This window comes from Trachinotus anak, unplaced genomic scaffold (genome assembly GCF_046630095.1).
Source record: "Trachinotus anak isolate AG129_WGS33_773 ecotype Australia unplaced genomic scaffold, CSIRO_AGI_Tana_v1 ptg000025l, whole genome shotgun sequence".
Taxonomy (NCBI): domain Eukaryota; kingdom Metazoa; phylum Chordata; class Actinopteri; order Carangiformes; family Carangidae; genus Trachinotus; species Trachinotus anak.
The window spans coordinates 11,783,451-11,801,069 of record NW_027273876.1 but is presented as its reverse complement, the minus strand read 5'-3'; the positions used below and the strand labels follow the sequence as shown (position 1 = coordinate 11,801,069).

General features: G+C 41.0%; 2 protein-coding genes across 3 annotated transcripts; one reads left to right on the top strand and one right to left on the bottom strand.

Moving 5' to 3' along the window:
- Positions 1-441: 441 nt before the first annotated feature.
- On the top strand, positions 442-9,491 carry eif3c (eukaryotic translation initiation factor 3, subunit C). Of its 2 annotated transcripts, none has more exons than XM_071462191.1 (23): positions 442-583; positions 1,468-1,585; positions 1,671-1,736; positions 1,832-2,021; positions 2,164-2,289; positions 2,640-2,691; positions 3,281-3,405; positions 3,522-3,652; positions 3,817-3,970; positions 4,272-4,375; positions 4,846-4,987; positions 5,286-5,411; positions 5,586-5,679; positions 5,765-5,952; positions 6,193-6,417; positions 6,525-6,716; positions 7,103-7,274; positions 7,368-7,527; positions 7,768-7,833; positions 8,040-8,127; positions 8,276-8,441; positions 8,656-8,697; positions 9,072-9,491. In XM_071462191.1, exons 2-23 carry the CDS (start codon positions 1,488-1,490, stop codon positions 9,149-9,151), a joined length of 2,787 nt encoding a protein of 928 aa, XP_071318292.1. In that variant the 5' UTR covers positions 442-583; positions 1,468-1,487; the 3' UTR covers positions 9,152-9,491. The 2 variants fall into 2 exon arrangements, with proteins under 2 accessions (XP_071318292.1, XP_071318293.1); XM_071462192.1 differs by having other exon boundaries at positions 451-579.
- A 430-nt stretch (positions 9,492-9,921) lies between these two features.
- Positions 9,922-15,797, bottom strand: prodh2 (proline dehydrogenase 2). Its single transcript, XM_071462193.1, has 11 exons — positions 15,608-15,797; positions 14,879-15,352; positions 14,430-14,620; positions 13,179-13,305; positions 12,635-12,706; positions 12,453-12,533; positions 12,162-12,305; positions 11,874-12,040; positions 11,476-11,586; positions 10,731-10,819; positions 9,922-10,526 (listed from the first exon to the last, which is right to left on the bottom strand). The coding sequence occupies exons 2-11, from the start codon at positions 15,104-15,106 to the stop codon at positions 10,345-10,347; spliced, it is 1,392 nt and encodes a 463-aa protein (XP_071318294.1). The 5' UTR covers positions 15,107-15,352; positions 15,608-15,797; the 3' UTR covers positions 9,922-10,344.
- Positions 15,798-17,619: the final 1,822 nt, after the last annotated feature.

Below are 17,619 nucleotides of genomic sequence, written 5' to 3'. Positions count from 1 at the left end.
GTTTTTTCAATACCCTGAAATGGATACTAATTATAAACTCAACCATACAGACCTTTTAAACGCTCTGAATCAGTTGTCTAACTTAGAAGAATACGCAAATGACATGATGAAGCTGAAACGGCTTTTTCCACTACCAAGGTAAATATTAAAGCAAACTGATGGACAATGGTGTTACTGTGTATGTGTGATGCTGTGTGATGAAGTGTATACCCTCTAATATGGAGCTAAAAATAAACAAATGCTGAAGACTCTTTATGGTTTGTGTGGTATTTTGAGTTTGTGTCTATGTGTGATATTTGAAATAAATATGCTAAAGAGCTAATTGTGCACTGCATTTTAATATCCTGAGTTACTGTGTGTCGACAACGGGATCCAGAACAGATGAATGGTTTTACACCTGGTCGGCCGCTAGGTGGCAACATGACCCGGAAGCACTTCTTTTCCTTTCCTGTCCTTTCCTGACGCAAGTGCCCGGCAAGGCTGTCGCACGCCTTTTTTCTGTGGCCGCTGTGCAGCAAAACTGGATTTTATAACGATTCAAAGTGAACAGACACACCGCAGGATAACTTTCTCAAGGACGTAGGTGCGTTTAGATCAATGTTTGATTACATTGTGTGGTAATTTGCTGCTTTAGAGAAGTGTATTCGCCGGTTACACATGCGGAGAGGCCCGGTGCTCTCTCTCCGGTGGAGCTAGCGTTAGCATAGCAACAACCCAAGCCACGTTAGCGTTAGCGTCGTATTATCAGCCTTGTTGAGTAATAGTCCACGGTATATATATATATATATATTTTTTTTTTTTTACATGATGTAGATTTTTGTAAAAATGTTCTGTGGAAAATCTGTATCTTTAAATGCATTGTGTGCTCAGTCATATTGTCCGCTAGTAGCTGATCCATCTGTCAAAGCTAGATAACGTTAGCTAAGTGACGGTGGATGCAGCCCCGTTAACTTTTGTTTGGAAAACTGCACCTTTCACCGCAAGCAGGTCAAACTATGTCGAGTTAACCTTTTAAATGTTTTACACTGGCTCCCAAAGTCTTTGAAGTGTGCGTTGCCAGCGCATAGTAAAGTGTTTCTAGCGAGCACCGCTTTCCTCTTTGCTAGCTAAATAATATTTATCTTGTCAACAGGGCAGTAAGTGTTATTTCTGCCCCGTTATATCTATCGAAATAGCAACAGCTGTGTTGTGATGTCTCATATACAGTCTTACTTAATTAACCAGCTGAAGGGTGTTCTTTTTTCTAGTTAGTGTGTTAATAATTTAATTTTTAACTCAAAATTGCCATTGTACTCTTGCCTTAAGCAAGTTTATTCAATTATAAGGAAATGAGTTTTCATTTACATCTAATTTATATCAGTGAACGCACAGCACAACATTAAATGTTTTTATTTTATATAGCACAGATGTCAACAAATCTGTAATTTTTAAAACACCATTTCTCACACGTGATTTTTGTCTTTACAGATTGACAGCTTCCTTCAACAATGTCTCGTTTCTTTGCCACCGGGTCTGACAGTGAGTCAGAGGAGTCCTCGTCCAGCGATGAGATCACCCCTAAAGCACCCGGGACAACTTTCAAACAGTCAGTGCAACTTGCCATAAATCCCATTTTCAGGACTCAAATTGTACTTTTTATTGTGATCTCACACATCCATGTTGTTTCGTAGGTCGTTGCTTCTTAGTGATGATGAGGAGGACACTAAGAGAGTGGTGCGCAGCGCCAAAGACAAAAGGTTGGTTTGGTATCTTGTAAGCAGTATACCTTTATAAACTGTACAGGTTGTTTTTATCCGTTTTTGTTTTGAACGCATTTATTCTTCAATCTCAGATTTGAGGAGTTGACCAACCTCATCAAGACTATCCGCAATGCTATGAAGATTCGTGACATGGCCAAATGTCTGGAGGAGTTTGAGCAGTTATGTCGAGCCTTCCTCAAAAGCAAAAACATAGTGGACAAAGAGGGTGTTCCTCCCTTCTATATCCGTCTTCTTGCCGACCTGGAGGACTATCTGAACCAGGTTTGTAATTTAACACATTTGTTGTTTCACTTGCAGCAAAAAAAAAGGATATTAACCTTGGTTAATGCATTCTGACAAGTTTAATGTCCCATACCCTTATTTTTGTAGAAGTATAGTATAATTAACATTATTTTCTTGGCAGCTTTGGGAAGACAAAGAGGGCAAGAAGAAGATGAACAAAAACAACGCAAAAGCCCTCAGTACACTGCGTCAGAAGATCCGCAAGTACAACAGGGACTATGAAACAGAAATCGCTGCATACAAGGAGGTAAATAAGGAAACTTTCCCTCAGTGGTTCTATGTTTCAAATCGTAGAGAACATTGTCTGGACTAACAACACTGTTGGCAGATTATGATCAAAAGTTAGCTGTTTAACCTGCAAAATAGATCCATGTGGGGTAGCAAAAGAGCAGCATTTGTCCATTCTGAATTGCCACTACTGAGTTGCTCATTTAACAAGTCAATTAACCCCCCTCCAGTAAAACTTAAGTGGTCAACAGATCAGACCGTGGTTGTACTGGGCAGTGTCCAAATGTAATCAACTGGGCAACGCTGCAAGAGAGCCCCCTGACTTATGAAAGATAAGATAACATTCTCAATGTCTTCTGTGTCTGTTAGAACCCACAGGAGTCTGCAGATGAGGAGGAGGAGAAGGAGCCAGAGGATTCTGGTAAGTTTGCTGTTTATATATGTTTTTATGTTAAATCACCAGAACTCTGCAAAAGCATACAAGAAATTAAACAGACTGCAAAGTGATCATCCTAACATCAGCGTGGATGGGAGAAACATGTTTACATGTAGAATAGGTTTAAAGCCTCAGAGAGTCCTGTACCTGCACCTAGATCACTGGATAAACTACAAACATTAGTCACATAAATATATCACAATGTCTGTTTTCAGTGTTATGTATGTAAAGATGGATGCAGTTTTATGTGTCAAGATCATATGTGATCTCAAACTGGAGTTTAATTAACTCTACAAGTTATGAAACTAGTTAAATTTACAAATAATGATAATAACAGCATTAGTTCTATCACCTCAAAAAGTCACAGATAGCTCTTTATTTACTACGGAAGAAAAAATGTCACTAGTATAGTACTCTCGTATAGCAACTTTGCAGTCTGTACTAAACTATGTTAAAAAACATAGAGATTTTTTATGCTTGCTGTCAAGATCACAGGTGAATGTTAAGACACTGGTTATGCTCAATAAGTGCGAGCATCATCTCTAAAAATTCATCCTGATTTTTGTTCCATAAGGCTCCTCTTCTGAGAGTGATGGAGAGGGAGGTGATGAAGGCGTATCAGCCAAGTCCTTCCTGAAGAAAAAGCCTGAAGCCACCCCAGACGCCAGCAAGTTCCTCAAGTCTGCCAAGGGGTCCGGGGTAAGAGAGCGGCATGTTGTATAAGAATGTACTTCAGAGAGAACTTGACGCTAATTCTTGTGCTCATGAGCTCCTGTGTGAGAGGATGCCTGAGCTAATGAGCTTTTCTCTGGCAGGATGAGTCCTCTTCTAGTGATGACGATGATGACGATGAAGACTGGGGCTCAGACACTATTGACAGTGGCAGCGAGAGCTCAGATGAAGGGGAGGGAAAGAGCGCTTCCCTGGCTGTGGTCTTCCTCAAGAAGTGAGTCTCCCTCTGCACATCTTTTTCAGTTTTATAACAGGATCAAATATGCAGAACTAAAGGTTTTGATTCAGTTGAAATTAAAGGAAATTGTCAAGTCAAATCATCATCAATCATGTAAACTGTAAATACCTTACTCCCACACACTCTGTGTCTGTCCTCAGGACCCAGGAGTCTGAGAAGTCCAGTGAAAAGAAGGTTTCGAAGAAGAAGAAGCCCAAGAAGAAGGAGCGGCTAGAGGAGGAGGCTGAGGAGGAGGGAGGAGAGGAGGTTGAGGGAGGCTGGGAGAAAGTGAAGGGAGGCGCCCCCCTGGTCAAGGTAAAGAGACTGTGATACCATTCTTGGAACAATAGATTGTCCCCACATCATTATTTGTCTTTGCCCCAATTCTATATAATGCATTTTAACATGATTTCATTCCAAGGCCAGAAATTATTTCTCAGGGCAGAAATATTCAATCATGGTAAAGAGAATCGTGATAAACTGTCATACACAATTACAGTTGATTAAAAAATTTCAAAGAGCTTGTAAACAACAACCTGCCTCAAAAGAAACAACCAAATAATATGGATCAACAAATAATCAATATTTATGTTATGTGGTTTATTCATTCTATCAGGAAAAGCCCAAGATGTTTGCCAAAGGCACAGAGATCAACACTGCAGTGGTCGTGAAGAAGCTGAGTGAGATCCTGCAAGCAAGAGGCAAAAAGGGCACAGACAGGTAACACTGCATCATTCACTAACGCTCCAATTCATAGAAAATAAGGCCACACATTGCATTCATAAATAAAAATGGTATTAGTAACTAATCTTCAAGTAACTAATGCTCATATCAAGGATAATCATTTTCAGTCATATTAACAAGTTGCACAGAGAAACATTTTATGGCAAAAAAACAGCAAAGTTGGAAAGTTGCAAAAAATTGCAAGAAATGATGTGATGTAATATCTATATAATATAAAATATCTCAATGGTTATAAACATGACCTCATGGACAATGTCATCATAGGCATTAAAAACTACAGTCCTAATTAACCAGTGAAGAATAACCAGATTCCTCAGCAATCCCTGTACCTGTGTAATTATATAATATATATTACTTTCAAAGATACAGTCGTTGTTGTAGATATTTATAGCAATTTCTTTGCTTTAATCTCCAATCCATCTGCTTTTTTCTTCTCCCTGTAACAGGGCTGCCCAGATTGAACTGCTCCATGCTCTGGCAGCCATTGCTGCTGAGCATAACTTGGGCCAAGGTATCCTGGTCAAGATTAAGTTCAACATCATTGCTTCTCTGTATGACTACAACCCCAACTTGGCAGCTTTCATGAAGGTAGGAGCGACTGTTTTTCTAAATGTTATAACCTGGAAAAGTTTGAAAAAATAAATCTAAAGGATTTGCAATATAAAATACAAAATAAAGACCCAGTATGCATATTTATATTTTTTGGCTTATTTGAATTCATTATGATATTCAATGTTAAAAATGATCAAATTCGGAACCAGCATCAAAAACATCTGCTTAAATCTAGCAGAATATGTTTAACTGTCTGTTTAATGTTATGGATTAAAAAACCGGGACTCTAATCCTGGTGTTTACAATTGAATTATTCTGACTATGTTACCTTTAGGCCGATATGTGGAAGAAGTGCCTGGATTGTATAGACGAGCTGCTGGACATCCTCTTTGAGAACAACAACATCTTCATTGGGGAGAACATTGCAGAGGACAGTGAGAATCTGGGCATCTCTGAACAGGTATCTCATTCTTTTTCTCTTCTGTTTTTCATTCCTGGTAAATTTTGGATGGCATCATCATCATATCATCATATTGTATATTACAGGGTTGTCTGCATATTTTTAATTTAATTTTAAAGCCCAGATAGAGTATGGTATGGGAAAATAAAATTTTATCTTTATTTTGTGTGTCAGCCATTCAGAGTTCGTGGATGCATCTTAACACTGGTGGAGAGGATGGATGAAGAGTTTACCAAGATCATGCAGAACACTGATCCCCACTCGCAAGGTGAGCTATACCGGAAAACTTACAACAGCAACTCTCAACAGCTCGTCCTAGTAGCTCATCGTTCCGTTCTCCACCCTTTCTCCAGAATATGTCGACAATCTGAAGGATGAGGGGCGGGTTTGTGGCATCATTGACCGGCTTCTCACCTACTTGGAGAACAAAGGCAGTACAGAGGAGATCTGCCGCGTCTACCTGCGCAGGATTATGCACACCTACTACAAGTTTGACTACAAGGCCCACCGGCGCAGCCTGGGCATCCAGGGAGAGACCAAGGTGAGAAAAGCACAGAAGTCATACAGCAGACTCGACATCATTAACACCGCTTTGCTATGATGAGGCAAAAATTTATAAATGACCCAAATAAAGAAGAGCGAGCTGGAGTAGGTACTCAAGTGGAAATGTGTCTGTGTGTGAATTTGTTAATGTGTCTACACGGTGTCTTGTCATGAGGTTGTTTGTGAGTTTATTAGTGAGATTAATGTGTGGAGTCGTGCCTCTCTGTCTGCTGTGTAGTCGGAGCAGGACCAGGAGGAGAGCGAGGGGGAGGACAGTGCTGTGATCATGGACCGCCTCTGCAAGTTCATCTATGCCAAGGATCGCACTGACCGTATCCGTACCTGCGCTATCCTCTGCCACATTTACCACCACGCTCTGCATTCACGCTGGTACCAGGCCCGTGACCTGATGCTGATGAGCCACCTGCAGGACAACATCCAGCACGCTGACCCGCCCGTGCAGGTAGGCAGATGGACACCACCCTACACAAGAGGGCTTGTTCACTTGCAAGAATAAATCCTGAATGAGAAAACTAACCTGCTGTTTGTTTTCATTTTTGTTTTTCCTAGATCCTGTACAACAGAACCATGGTCCAACTGGGCATCTGCGCCTTTAGGCAGGGTATGATTAAAGATGCCCACAATGCCCTGCTGGATATCCAGTCGTCTGGCCGCGCCAAGGAGCTCCTGGGTCAGGGTTTGCTCATGAGGAACATGCAGGAGAGGAACGCAGAGCAGGAGAAAATTGAAAAGAGAAGACAAGTGAGTCCTACAGAAGCAGTAAAATCATGACTTAGATAATGTTGAGATATATTTTGTTATTGGTTACAAGCTTCATAAACAAGGACCTCTATTACAGTTGATGCCTGAGATTTTCACTTAACTTATCTGTCACCTTCAGAACAACCTAGGAGGTGTTTTAGGTAGAATCAGTTTATGTGATGGAGCTGTAACAAAAGACACTTTTGACACAAATAGAAAATGACTAAGATGACTTGTTATTCAGCCACAGCTGTGGACCAGATGAGCTAGATATTGTGTCAGTGTGTCAAGTGAGCCTCCACTTTAACACCAGGCTTGATGTGACTGAACTGGATGGTTATCATAACATTGCTTTGGACCCCCCCCCCCCCCCCCCCCCCCAACAGGTGCCATTCCACATGCACATCAACCTGGAGCTGCTGGAGTGTGTGTACCTGGTGTCAGCCATGCTGTTGGAAATCCCCTACATGGCCGCCCATGAGTTCGACGCCCGCCGCAGGATGATCAGCAAGCAGTTCCATCACCAGCTCAGGGTGGGAGAGAGACAGCCGCTGCTGGGTACGAAACATGTCATCTAATAACTCTTTACATCAGTATGTTAAATCCATACAGAACGCAGAGAGGATAACTGTAGCTGCCTTTGTCCTCCAGGACCCCCAGAGAGCATGAGGGAGCATGTGGTGGCCGCCAGCAAGGCCATGAAGATGGGAGACTGGCGTACCTGCCACTCATTCATCATCAATGAGAAGATGAACAGTAAGGTCTGGGACCTGTTTCCCGAGACTCAGCGAGTACGTGAGATGCTTGTCAGGTGAGGAAAGACCATTATTATCATCCATCACTAAATTTATCTTCAAGTGTCCATTCATTCAGCCTCATCAAGTAGCCTTTGTGCTGTGTGAAAATCCCAGTAACTACTGGTAGCTGTGATTTAGATTGTGTTACAACTTATGTCTTAATGATCTGAGAACTCAGTATTTAGTGACCTACTATTTAGAAATAGAAATTCATTCTGCTGCTCTATATAACTTAATTTTAATGAATTTTACAGGAAGATCCAAGAGGAGTCGCTGAGGACTTATCTGTTCACGTACAGCAGTGTATACGACTCCATCAGGTAAGCACAAGATACATTTTGAGCTTTCAGCTGGTGTTTCAGTTCGTATTTGCTTAGACCAGAAATGGCTGTAATCTCAGGTGTTGCTCTGCATACTGGTGTTAATGCAAACCTGATCATTTAACAAAGCTTAACCTCAACTTTTTCTCACTGAGAATTTATTACTGGGGGAAAAAGTGTCAATATAATTTTTGCCTGTCCTCCAGCATGCAGACACTATCTGAGATGTTTGAGTTGGAGATACCCACAGTTCACAGCATCATCAGCAAGATGATCATCAATGAGGAGCTGATGGTGAGTGTCGTGGCTGCTCTGCTCTGTAGTGAATTTTAATCAGAATAGATGCATCAGAATGTCTCGATTGAGATTTCCACCTCGTCTCTACACATCCAAAATAAAATTATCAAAAAGTAATTTTTTTGTTGTGTTCTTCTCCCAACAGGCATCGCTCGACCAGCCCACACAGACCGTTGTGATGCACCGCACAGAGCCCACCTCCCTGCAGAACATGGCTCTGCAGCTGGCCGAGAAACTGGGCAGCTTGGTGGAGAACAACGAGCGCGTCTTTGACCTCAAACAGGGCGTCTATGGAGGCTACTTCAACAGAGGTGAGTTGAGACAACACACTTCACTGCATGCCATATATACTATATACGTTTTCACCCTGTTTGCCAATGACAATAAGTCACTTAAGTACTTCTCGAAAGCTATGATTACTACATCTTTTAAAATTCCTAGAACATCCCACATGCTGTCTTCACTATTACAGGTTCAGTGGTGATTTCTTAGAAAAATGCTAACTGGTTGTTGTTTGCATTACAGATCAGAAAGGTGGTTACCAGCAGAAACAGTCCTATCAGAGAGGTATGTTAAGCCACACAACGGTTGCACAACATGCCTCTGATCTTCAGCAGAGACTGTTTGCTGTTAATTCATTGCTCCTGTGAACCGTCTTGCTGACTGAGTTTGTTTGCACTTAATCACGAACTCACTTGTAATAGTTTACAATGTCAGGTTAACAATTAGAATTAGAAAGCCTTTATTATCATTCATAAGATCTGCATACAATGAAATTAAGAATAAGGCAGCTTCTACTATTTTGAATATTTCCATTTGAAACTCTGTAAACCTTCAAAAGACTAATATCAGGTAAAAAATATTAGCTTTTTGTCATCTGATTCAATGCTGCAATGTGTTCTCTTATAGATAATCATATTTTCCTCTTTGCACATTGACAGATCAGAAAGGTGGTTACCAGCAGAACAAAGGAGGATACCAGCGAGGCGGCTACAGAAATCAAAACCAAAGCAACTACTGAGCTTGGAACGTGCAGATTTCAGTCTTGCTATCTGAATTAGTCTTCATTCCATAACAACAAACACCACCTGGGTTTCTGTGCTTGGCACTTGGCTGTGTGCTCTTCTCCCTCATTTGACTCAAAACTGGCCCTGAAACAGCTGAAAGTCATTGCGGTACAAGGCCTTCTCACTGCAACTGCATTGGGTGATATTCCAGTACATGAAGAGTTTAAAGGTTATTGATACTAGAACATTGTACAATAAGGGCATTGCAGTGTGGCTAGCTTGTGGCAGTGCAGTCAGGCGACAGACACGTCAAGTATTGTTGAATTATACTTAAATAAACAATAATAAACAGTGTGTTTTGAGTTTTCTTTTTGGTAAAGTGAGCTGGAGTCCAAAGATCAACTAAGAGGTAGATAACGCATGGGCAGCCTGCTGAAAAACAGTCATAACGTTTAATTGGAGTGATATCGCGAGATGAGAAAATAAAGATTTATTCACATAACATCACTCAACAGAAATAGGCTTCGCAACTGTTTTGTCAACTTTTATAAAAAGCTGCTTCTATTTTACGTAAAACTGCAACAGAAACCCGGCTAGTGAGTCTCATAAGTTTAATCTTCTAACAACCAATTGAAATCTGATTTAAAAAAATTATTAAAATTGTATTTTAAAATAAATATCCACACCAAGCCTTGTCAACAGCTTTTGTTGTTTGGTGATGTATTTGTAATTACATGGATAACTAATCAAATGTACTGCTGGGCAAGCAATGAAATGAAATCTCTTCCATACATCAAAGTAGTTTATTACTATAAAACAGATGTTGACAGTTTTCAGTCTACAGCAGCAATATCAGGTATTTGAAATGTATTTTTTGATACAACCTGTGTATCAAACTCATCAAAACACATTGTTGCGCCTATTGTTCTCGGTTGTCGTAAGGTCATTGTTCAGTTTACCCACCTTGTTGTTGAGGTCAAACATCATCAGTAGAACCTGGGCTGTAGTTTTTCTATGAGCTCTTTGGGTGCAACAATCACAGAACCTCTAGACATTTAAGTGTACATGGATTTGGATTTTTCTTTTGTTCAAGTGTTCCCATGTGGCTTCCTTGTTTTACACATTTTCTAATGTGTTCAACAGCAGAGTTTACAGTAACTCTCACACCACCGCCTCATCTCTGTTTTCTCTCTGAGCTGGTGGCCCACTAGCTGCCTCCACTCAGCCTCCGGCGGAGTCTGCGTTGGAGCTCTTGCCTCAGTAGGTCCCTCTCTTTGCGGATTCCCTGCAACACGGTGCGATTCTCCTGAGCCCGACGCACCAGGTAGGGCAGCGTGTCCTCCACTGAGCCGTATGGCACTGACTTGTACACAGAATAACCCTCCTTAGCTGGAGGGAAGGGGAGAGAGATATGGTGAGGGAAGATGAAATGAAAAAAAAAGATGACTGATCATATTAATCATTAAAGCTGTATATGAATCTCTCCAAAGGCAAAGATAAGTGTTGATAAATGTTGAATTGAATGCAGTTGCTGAATAAGACACAAGACCTTATGCAGAAAATGTAAAGAACGCCAACAGAGGAACAGCTCACCAAGTGTGAGGGAGACATGATCACACATGCCCAGCAGCTGGCCAAAACACACCGAACCTCCATCTTTGTCTATCCCCAACTCCTCCATCCTGAAGGTGATGAACACAAAACCTACATCATATACAGCAGTGGTACCCAACCTGGGGCTCGAGCCCCCCACTAAAGGTCACAAGATAAATTTGATGGGCCATGATCAAACTCCACTAATTTAGCATTGCACTCCTATAATAACATTGTTTGATTTTTTTTTATTTGTTTTTTTTTGTCAAAGTAATGACACCCACATTACCCACAATGCAACTTGACTGCTAAGGGTTCGCCTTTAGAGTCGTGTATTATTAGTAATCACACTACATAGTAACATACACCCATCCATGCAAAACAGGTGAGCAGAAAAAAACTAATTTATGCTATGAAAATTACTATTATTATTATTATTATTATTGTTGTTGTTGTTATTATTATTTAGAAATCAGTCTTTAAAAACTGATCACAAGTAGTACATATACGTGTACACATTTTGTTTTAGGGGGTCATAAGCCACAGAGGTTGGGAACCGCTGATACACAGCATCAAGCTGAATGTAAGCTCAGGGTAGGGAGATTTCATTTTCAAACATGAAAAAAGCTATGAATTATTGGACACTAAATATCTGTTGCCATGGTAAGTTGCTTGAAGTTGTGTGTACTATCGCAAGTATGACACCAAGTTGACACAAGGTGATTTTCACTTCACAGGGTCTGACCGTGTGGCAGCTCGTCTCACTGACTCCTCGTTGTGAGTGGCGACTATGATCCTGTAGCGCTCGGGTTTCTGGGATATGACTTCCAGCATCACATCCAGCGAGCCGTTATAACTGCACAAACACAATGACATGTCAGAGTCAAGTTCACTGTCAGAAGTAAAGCCTGTGTTTTCGAGTCACTTTTCTACAGTGTGTGCATCAGGCCTTCATCCCACCTCCAAAGCAATGCATTTGATTTGATTTCAATCCTGATAAAAAGTTTTTAGTGTAAATCCAGGCACATTGGTCAAATTGACTGAACCCAGACAGAGTTAAATTAAATATATGTTGTTAATGTTTTGTCATTGTCTGGGATGTATTTGCATGATTGTAACTAATGCCTGCTGCCTCCTTTGCACCTGACGTTGGTGTCCTCCCAGCACTGGTGGATGGGGTCCTGACGACCCTCTTTCTCTGCCAGCTTCCTCTCTTTGTCCATGTAGGCTCCTCGTACCAGCTTGACTCCCAGACAGAAACCCTCGCTCTTGGACAGACGCAGAGCTTCTGACAGGAGGGACCTGGACTCCTGAAAAACACAGATGGAGAGGGGAGTATTTGATAATGTACGGTGTAGTTTTACAGTATTCAGTGCAATTAAAAGAAATGTTGATATCAGTAAAAATGATGAAAGAAATAATGGTATTTGCCTTCAGGTAACACTGATACGTGTTCCAAATCCAGGCACCATCTTTGTTAAACTTCTTCATCATCGCCATGGTGACAAGAGAGAGGGCGGGGTTCATGTAGGTGTACTCTGCATCAACCAGGACTCGGACTTTGTTTACACTAGCCTAAGAAAGACAAGAAGCAGACACAAAGCACAGACAGAGTGGTGATGCAAAACAATAATTCATTATTCAAACATAATTTGAAACAAAATCATTTTGACAAGTCGCTCCCATGTCATACAAATTTCCCACAAGCCATCAAATCTGTACCTCTGCTATTTTGTTGAGTCTCTGAAGACCACAGAGGAAGTGGGCAGCTTCACTTTCATCTAGACCGGGGAAGTTGATTGGCTGAAAGAGGCAGTCAGTTGACATCAGTATCAACCCCATCAATATTGTAAATATATATGTATATGCATATAATGGATTCGTTTGATGGAAAGTGGACGTACCTCTCCATCCATGGCTCTCACGACGAGATTCAGGTCATATGGTTGTTGTGCGATGAGGGTTGTGAGTTTTACCTTGATACAAGCAGTACAGTCTTATCACAACACACAGTGTCTACACAGTAAAAAGAGAGCAGATGCTTGGAAATACTGGGGGAGGTTCACAGCTGTGAACACTGATGTGTGTATTTTTATCTTTTTTTTCCCACGCATTGAACTACATTCTGCGACTGTTTGGCTCAGGTCCACCACACAGTGTGTCATGGTTCTCATATGGCCTCAGAAAACTGGAAATTTCACAACTGGTTTTCCTTATAACAACAACATTAATAATAATAACAATAAATGTCATCAGTATACCATAAAATCAAATGTCAGTGCCCCTATTTACTGAAAAAGGAAAAGAAAAAGCATTTGAAAGGTAATTAAAAAATGTCAACGCTTGTTTGTAGAGAATATATTAATAGGAGTTCAACTCAAAATGGACAGGAAACTAACTTCCCTAAACGCATGAATGGTGACTCTGAAATGGAAAACGCTGCCTTACACACAGCTCTGGGCTGAGCAGGGCTGTGATCTTCAGCTGCATCATGGGGTCTCTACTCCAGGCGTTGCTGTGGGACATTCGCACACATTCCAGCATGGCCTCCATGTTGTCGTCATACCTCTTCTCTCTGGAGGTGACAGACGGTCACATAAGGCTGCGTTGGACTTCACACTTGAACATGCAAGAGTATCTCACTGCACAACAGCAGCGCAGAGACGCGTGGAGGTTGGACAAATCAGAAATATGTGTTTTCAGTGGGAGTGAGAATGAGGTTTATGTGCTGTACTTGAGATACAGAGGCAGACAGGAAATAACATGGACTGCTTTTCATCTGTATCTAAATACTAAGCAAACTGATCTGTTTTTGAATTACTGAGGGAGCTGGTGTTATATCCATAATTCAATCCTAAATCAGCACCAAATTGGCAAATAATTCTCAGTGAAAAGCACCAAGTCCAGGTCAGACTGTTTCCTCACAGGGAAGACAACACCGCGTGTAATAATCACATTCACGCTGTCGACAGGTTTTTACATGTGTTTGATTCCTCTGTACCAAATTTATCAGGCTCTGTAGGATAATTTCACACCCAGTTCTGTGCCTTCCCACACACATCACAACCATTTGGTGGAAAATCTAACTTTAATTAACTGCACAGGACATCATGGCTGCACATAGACTCAGATGGACTATCGCTGAAACAGGATGCAGAAGGTCTTAGTGCTGTAGTGTTGAGTGGCACCAGAGACTGACAGTTTCTAACAGGACTGCTGGCACAGCAGCGCCACAAAGATAAATCCCAATAACCACATCAACGTGAGCATACTGAAGAAAAACCGCTGCACCACCACTGTTTCTGCATTTGCTAGTTCTCTTTGAGCAAAGTTATCCACTCTCAGTTTTCTCTTCCTGTTTTTATTCAGTGGGATGTCATTGTGGTTTCTGTTTTGTCAATTTTTCTGAAATTTTGGTGAGAGGTCACTGTGCAATCACTTGTTATTTTGTGTCATGGAATATTTAAATGTTTTTGGTTTTGTTCATCTTTTTTCTAAAATGTTGTGTTTTGCAGCTCTCTGTCACTGTAACATCATCATGCAGGAAAAAATGTGTTCAGTAGCTGTGGAAATTATGTAAAAGTCAAGCTCAGCAATAAATGAAGCAAATGTTTATTCCTCTCCTTCACTTAACGCCAATCCAACTGATGAAAAAGAGTCTGAGACTTGAGCAAACTGTGTGTGAAAATGAGCCAATACCCGGTGCTTTCTCCGAGATCCTCCTCGATAGGCACCGCCAGCATGGGCCTCAGTCCCAGCAAGCTCATCTTCTCCATGGACTGAGAGATCTCTCTCTCATTCTCTCCGGCCACAAACTGAGCATACACAGTGGGCCGCAGCAGCAGGGAAAACCCCCTCCTTCCCAGGAGGGTGCGTGCTACAGACATTAGCTGAAAGAAGAAGAGATGAAAAAGAAGAATAAGATACAGGCACAGAAGCTTTGCCACATGTTTTTCTCACCTGTTTTATGACTGAATTCAGACTGATGTGCAAACTGTGCAACATTACACTAAAGTACCATCTATCAAAATAAGGAATCAATTGTAAGAATAGGAAAGAATAAGATCTCTCTCTGCCCATCACTTGTCTTTAATAATTCATAGTTTTTTCCTCCATATAATGAACAAGAGTAACAAATTATGTCTCACCTTCCCACAGTTGTTAACCAGCACAGGGAAGGAGCAGAGGCGGAAGATGCCCAGAGCACGGAGCAGCTCACCCAAACTCTTCACCCTGAAGGCAGTGTGATCCTCAAAGGCCAGAGTCGCTGAGAGAAGGTCAGGTTGCCTGGCCGCCACCGTCCGGGGGGCTGCAGTACCCAGCAGCCTCGGCGACAATAGGCGAGAGAGTGAGGGGCGCAAGCGAGAGCAGATCATCCTCCCTGGATTAAGTCTATATATGTGGGTCTTCGTATATGTCACTAACTCAGCTTGCAGGTGGAGCTGGGTTGAAGTGTTAAATCTTCCTTTGTTGTATTTTTGAAGAGTGTCCCCTCTGCTCAGAAGAAGCTGTATCTGACTTGTGAGTTAAACAGAAAGACAATAATCCAGGGTGTCAGAGAGGCATTATCAGGGTCTGAGTGGCCAGCTCAGCAAGAAGTGATGATCCCCTCATGCCACAACCTGTTGGAAGAGGAGAAAGAAAAGACAGCAGCATGGAGCGGTCAGGGAATTTGACAAGAATGAACTGTGACAACCAGAGTTTCAAATGGAGAAAAAACGAGTTTAAAACATGACAAAAACAAAACAGCTTTGAGGAGATCAGTGAGTAAAAGTTCGGAGACAATTTGAACGAGGTGTCTGTAAGGATACTCCAAAAGTAACAAAGGCATATGAAATTGACAATGAAATTGCAAAGAATTAAGTCAGGAGACGCACCTTACCATCCTTCCTAAAAGTGGAAGACGTAAAAGGTGAAAAGCTAAGCAGGTGGAATTTGAGGGTTTGCAGGTGACCCAGTAAAGTTCATCTTTTGTCTTACTCACTGGTTAATGAATGACTACTTGGAAAAATGAGTAAACATTAAGTTGACCCTTAGCATCAACACACAAGAGTTCTCTGGGTTTGACATCAACCAAATGGGCATCAACAGCTCATGTATGGATCTTGCTTTTCCTCCCTCTGGCCTCTTCCCCCTCTATATTTGGCTGTAAATTGCATTTCTAAGCAGCGACTCAGATGGTAGACCTTTCAAAAATCTGTCAAATATAATTCTCAGCCTTCACCTCACTGCATTTATAATTACAATTATGTTTTGTAATGTAAAACAGGGCTAAAGTTTGAGATTCAGTCAGGAATAATAACAATTTTTGTACAAGCTTTGTGAATGCTAATACAACACATTAACGTCAAGTTAAAGACTATTTAATGAAAAAAAAAAAATCCCTCCTTGACCCAGAGAGAAAAGTGAAAAAACATATTTCCCCTAAAAGACCAAGCAAAGCAGTAAAACAGGAGAGGGAATGATTAACTGCCTCCCACCATCCTTGTCATGTATCTCTGACCCGACAGACTGAAAGTCCTCTAACACCTCTGATTGGTGGCGGCTGACCTATTTCTCAGCTTCATTACTAAAGAATTGGGGGCTTCTCGAATAATCATGCAGTAATTAAAAACTTCTAATGCAGTCAAAACAGTTTGCTCCGATCTGTCGTAATTCAGTGCATCTTGGTACAGAAATGGATGGTCTTCTTGTTGGTAAAGGGGTTAACTGACTTGTTAAAATGTTTATGTCACTGAGCAGAAGAAATTGGGCTCTGGAAGGAGTGAGGTCAGAGGTTGGGTTAGAGAGGGAAGATGGCTATAATCATAATACACAAAAAGATGTGTCTGAGATATTTTCACAATTTTTGGACTATATGTTACCCTGCATCTATCCTACAAGGAATAGTTTGACATTTTGGGAAACAGATGAGAAAGTCGATACAACTTTCACGTCGGTAGCCTACATTCAACATGAAGCTACGGACAATTAGCTTAGCTAAGTAGAATGAATGGAAAGAGCTAGCTAGCCTAACTCTGTCCAGTTTTTTTAAGGGTGATCCAACATACTTTATTTTGGTAGCAGCTGTTACCAGAAATGGCGCTTTTATAGAGTCGCAAATTTTGACAGTTGTAAAGAAAAAAATGTATCCCACGAATATAGAGAGGGTCATAAATTTTATTAGTTAGCTGAAACTGTAAGGCAAAATTCTGCTTGTAATGCACCTCACTTTATCCTAATATCTGGTCGACCCTTTAGTCTATTTCCTGTGGTCAATCCTCTTTCAAGGACGATACATCACAGAATAACACAAATTTGTAGTTTGTATTTATCTATTTGTAGTTTTCTCTGCTGTCAAATGTGGTTTCTTGCCAGGAGCAGGTAGTAGTGATTATCACTTGACAAAAGCTTTGGCCATTGTTGCATTTACAAGACAAGAGTTATAATGGGGGGGGGGGGGGGGTAGACACAAGAGATAACATTGGTGTTTGCTTTCCACCACTGGAGAAAGCTCTTCGCAAGTAAAGCAATGAAGCTTGACATTGAACTCACAGCGGTTTTTCTACACTGGGAAGTGAACAGCTGTTAATGCTCTCACTGGCTATGTAGCAATAGTAAAACCTACAAATAGCTCACAGAATCTGATGTAAAGCAGTCAATAAATAGTTGTGTTATAATATATAGCTGTAACACGATAGATGTAACATGTTAGTTACTGAGCTTTATTGTGTCTTCAGATAGTTCGGATCGATAGATAATTTTAGAGTCTTTGAAAACTGCATACAAAGTCAAGTGAAAAGTCAAATAGATGAGTTGTATCAAACATCTAACTCCTGCCAAGAAAGCCAATACAAGTATTTTTTTTGACAGGTAATCCAAACATGTAGAGTTTAGTTAAAAAAAAAAA

Excerpts from the sequence above, each read along its gene's own strand:
- eif3c (XM_071462191.1), top strand. The coding sequence starts at position 1,488 with ATGTCTCGTTTCTTTGCCACCGGGTCTGACAGTGAGTCAGAGGAGTCC. Across the intron at positions 1,586-1,670 it reads CCCGGGACAACTTTCAAACA|GTCGTTGCTTCTTAGTGATG; the intron begins GTCAGTGCAACT and ends GTTGTTTCGTAG. Across the intron at positions 7,834-8,039 it reads AGTGTATACGACTCCATCAG|CATGCAGACACTATCTGAGA; the intron begins GTAAGCACAAGA and ends CCTGTCCTCCAG.
- prodh2 (XM_071462193.1), bottom strand. The coding sequence starts at position 15,106 with ATGATCTGCTCTCGCTTGCGCCCCTCACTCTCTCGCCTATTGTCGCCG. Across the intron at positions 13,306-14,429 it reads GATCTCGGAGAAAGCACCGG|AGAGAAGAGGTATGACGACA; the intron begins GTATTGGCTCAT and ends TGTCACCTCCAG. Across the intron at positions 12,041-12,161 it reads CGTATCAGTGTTACCTGAAG|GAGTCCAGGTCCCTCCTGTC; the intron begins GCAAATACCATT and ends TGTGTTTTTCAG.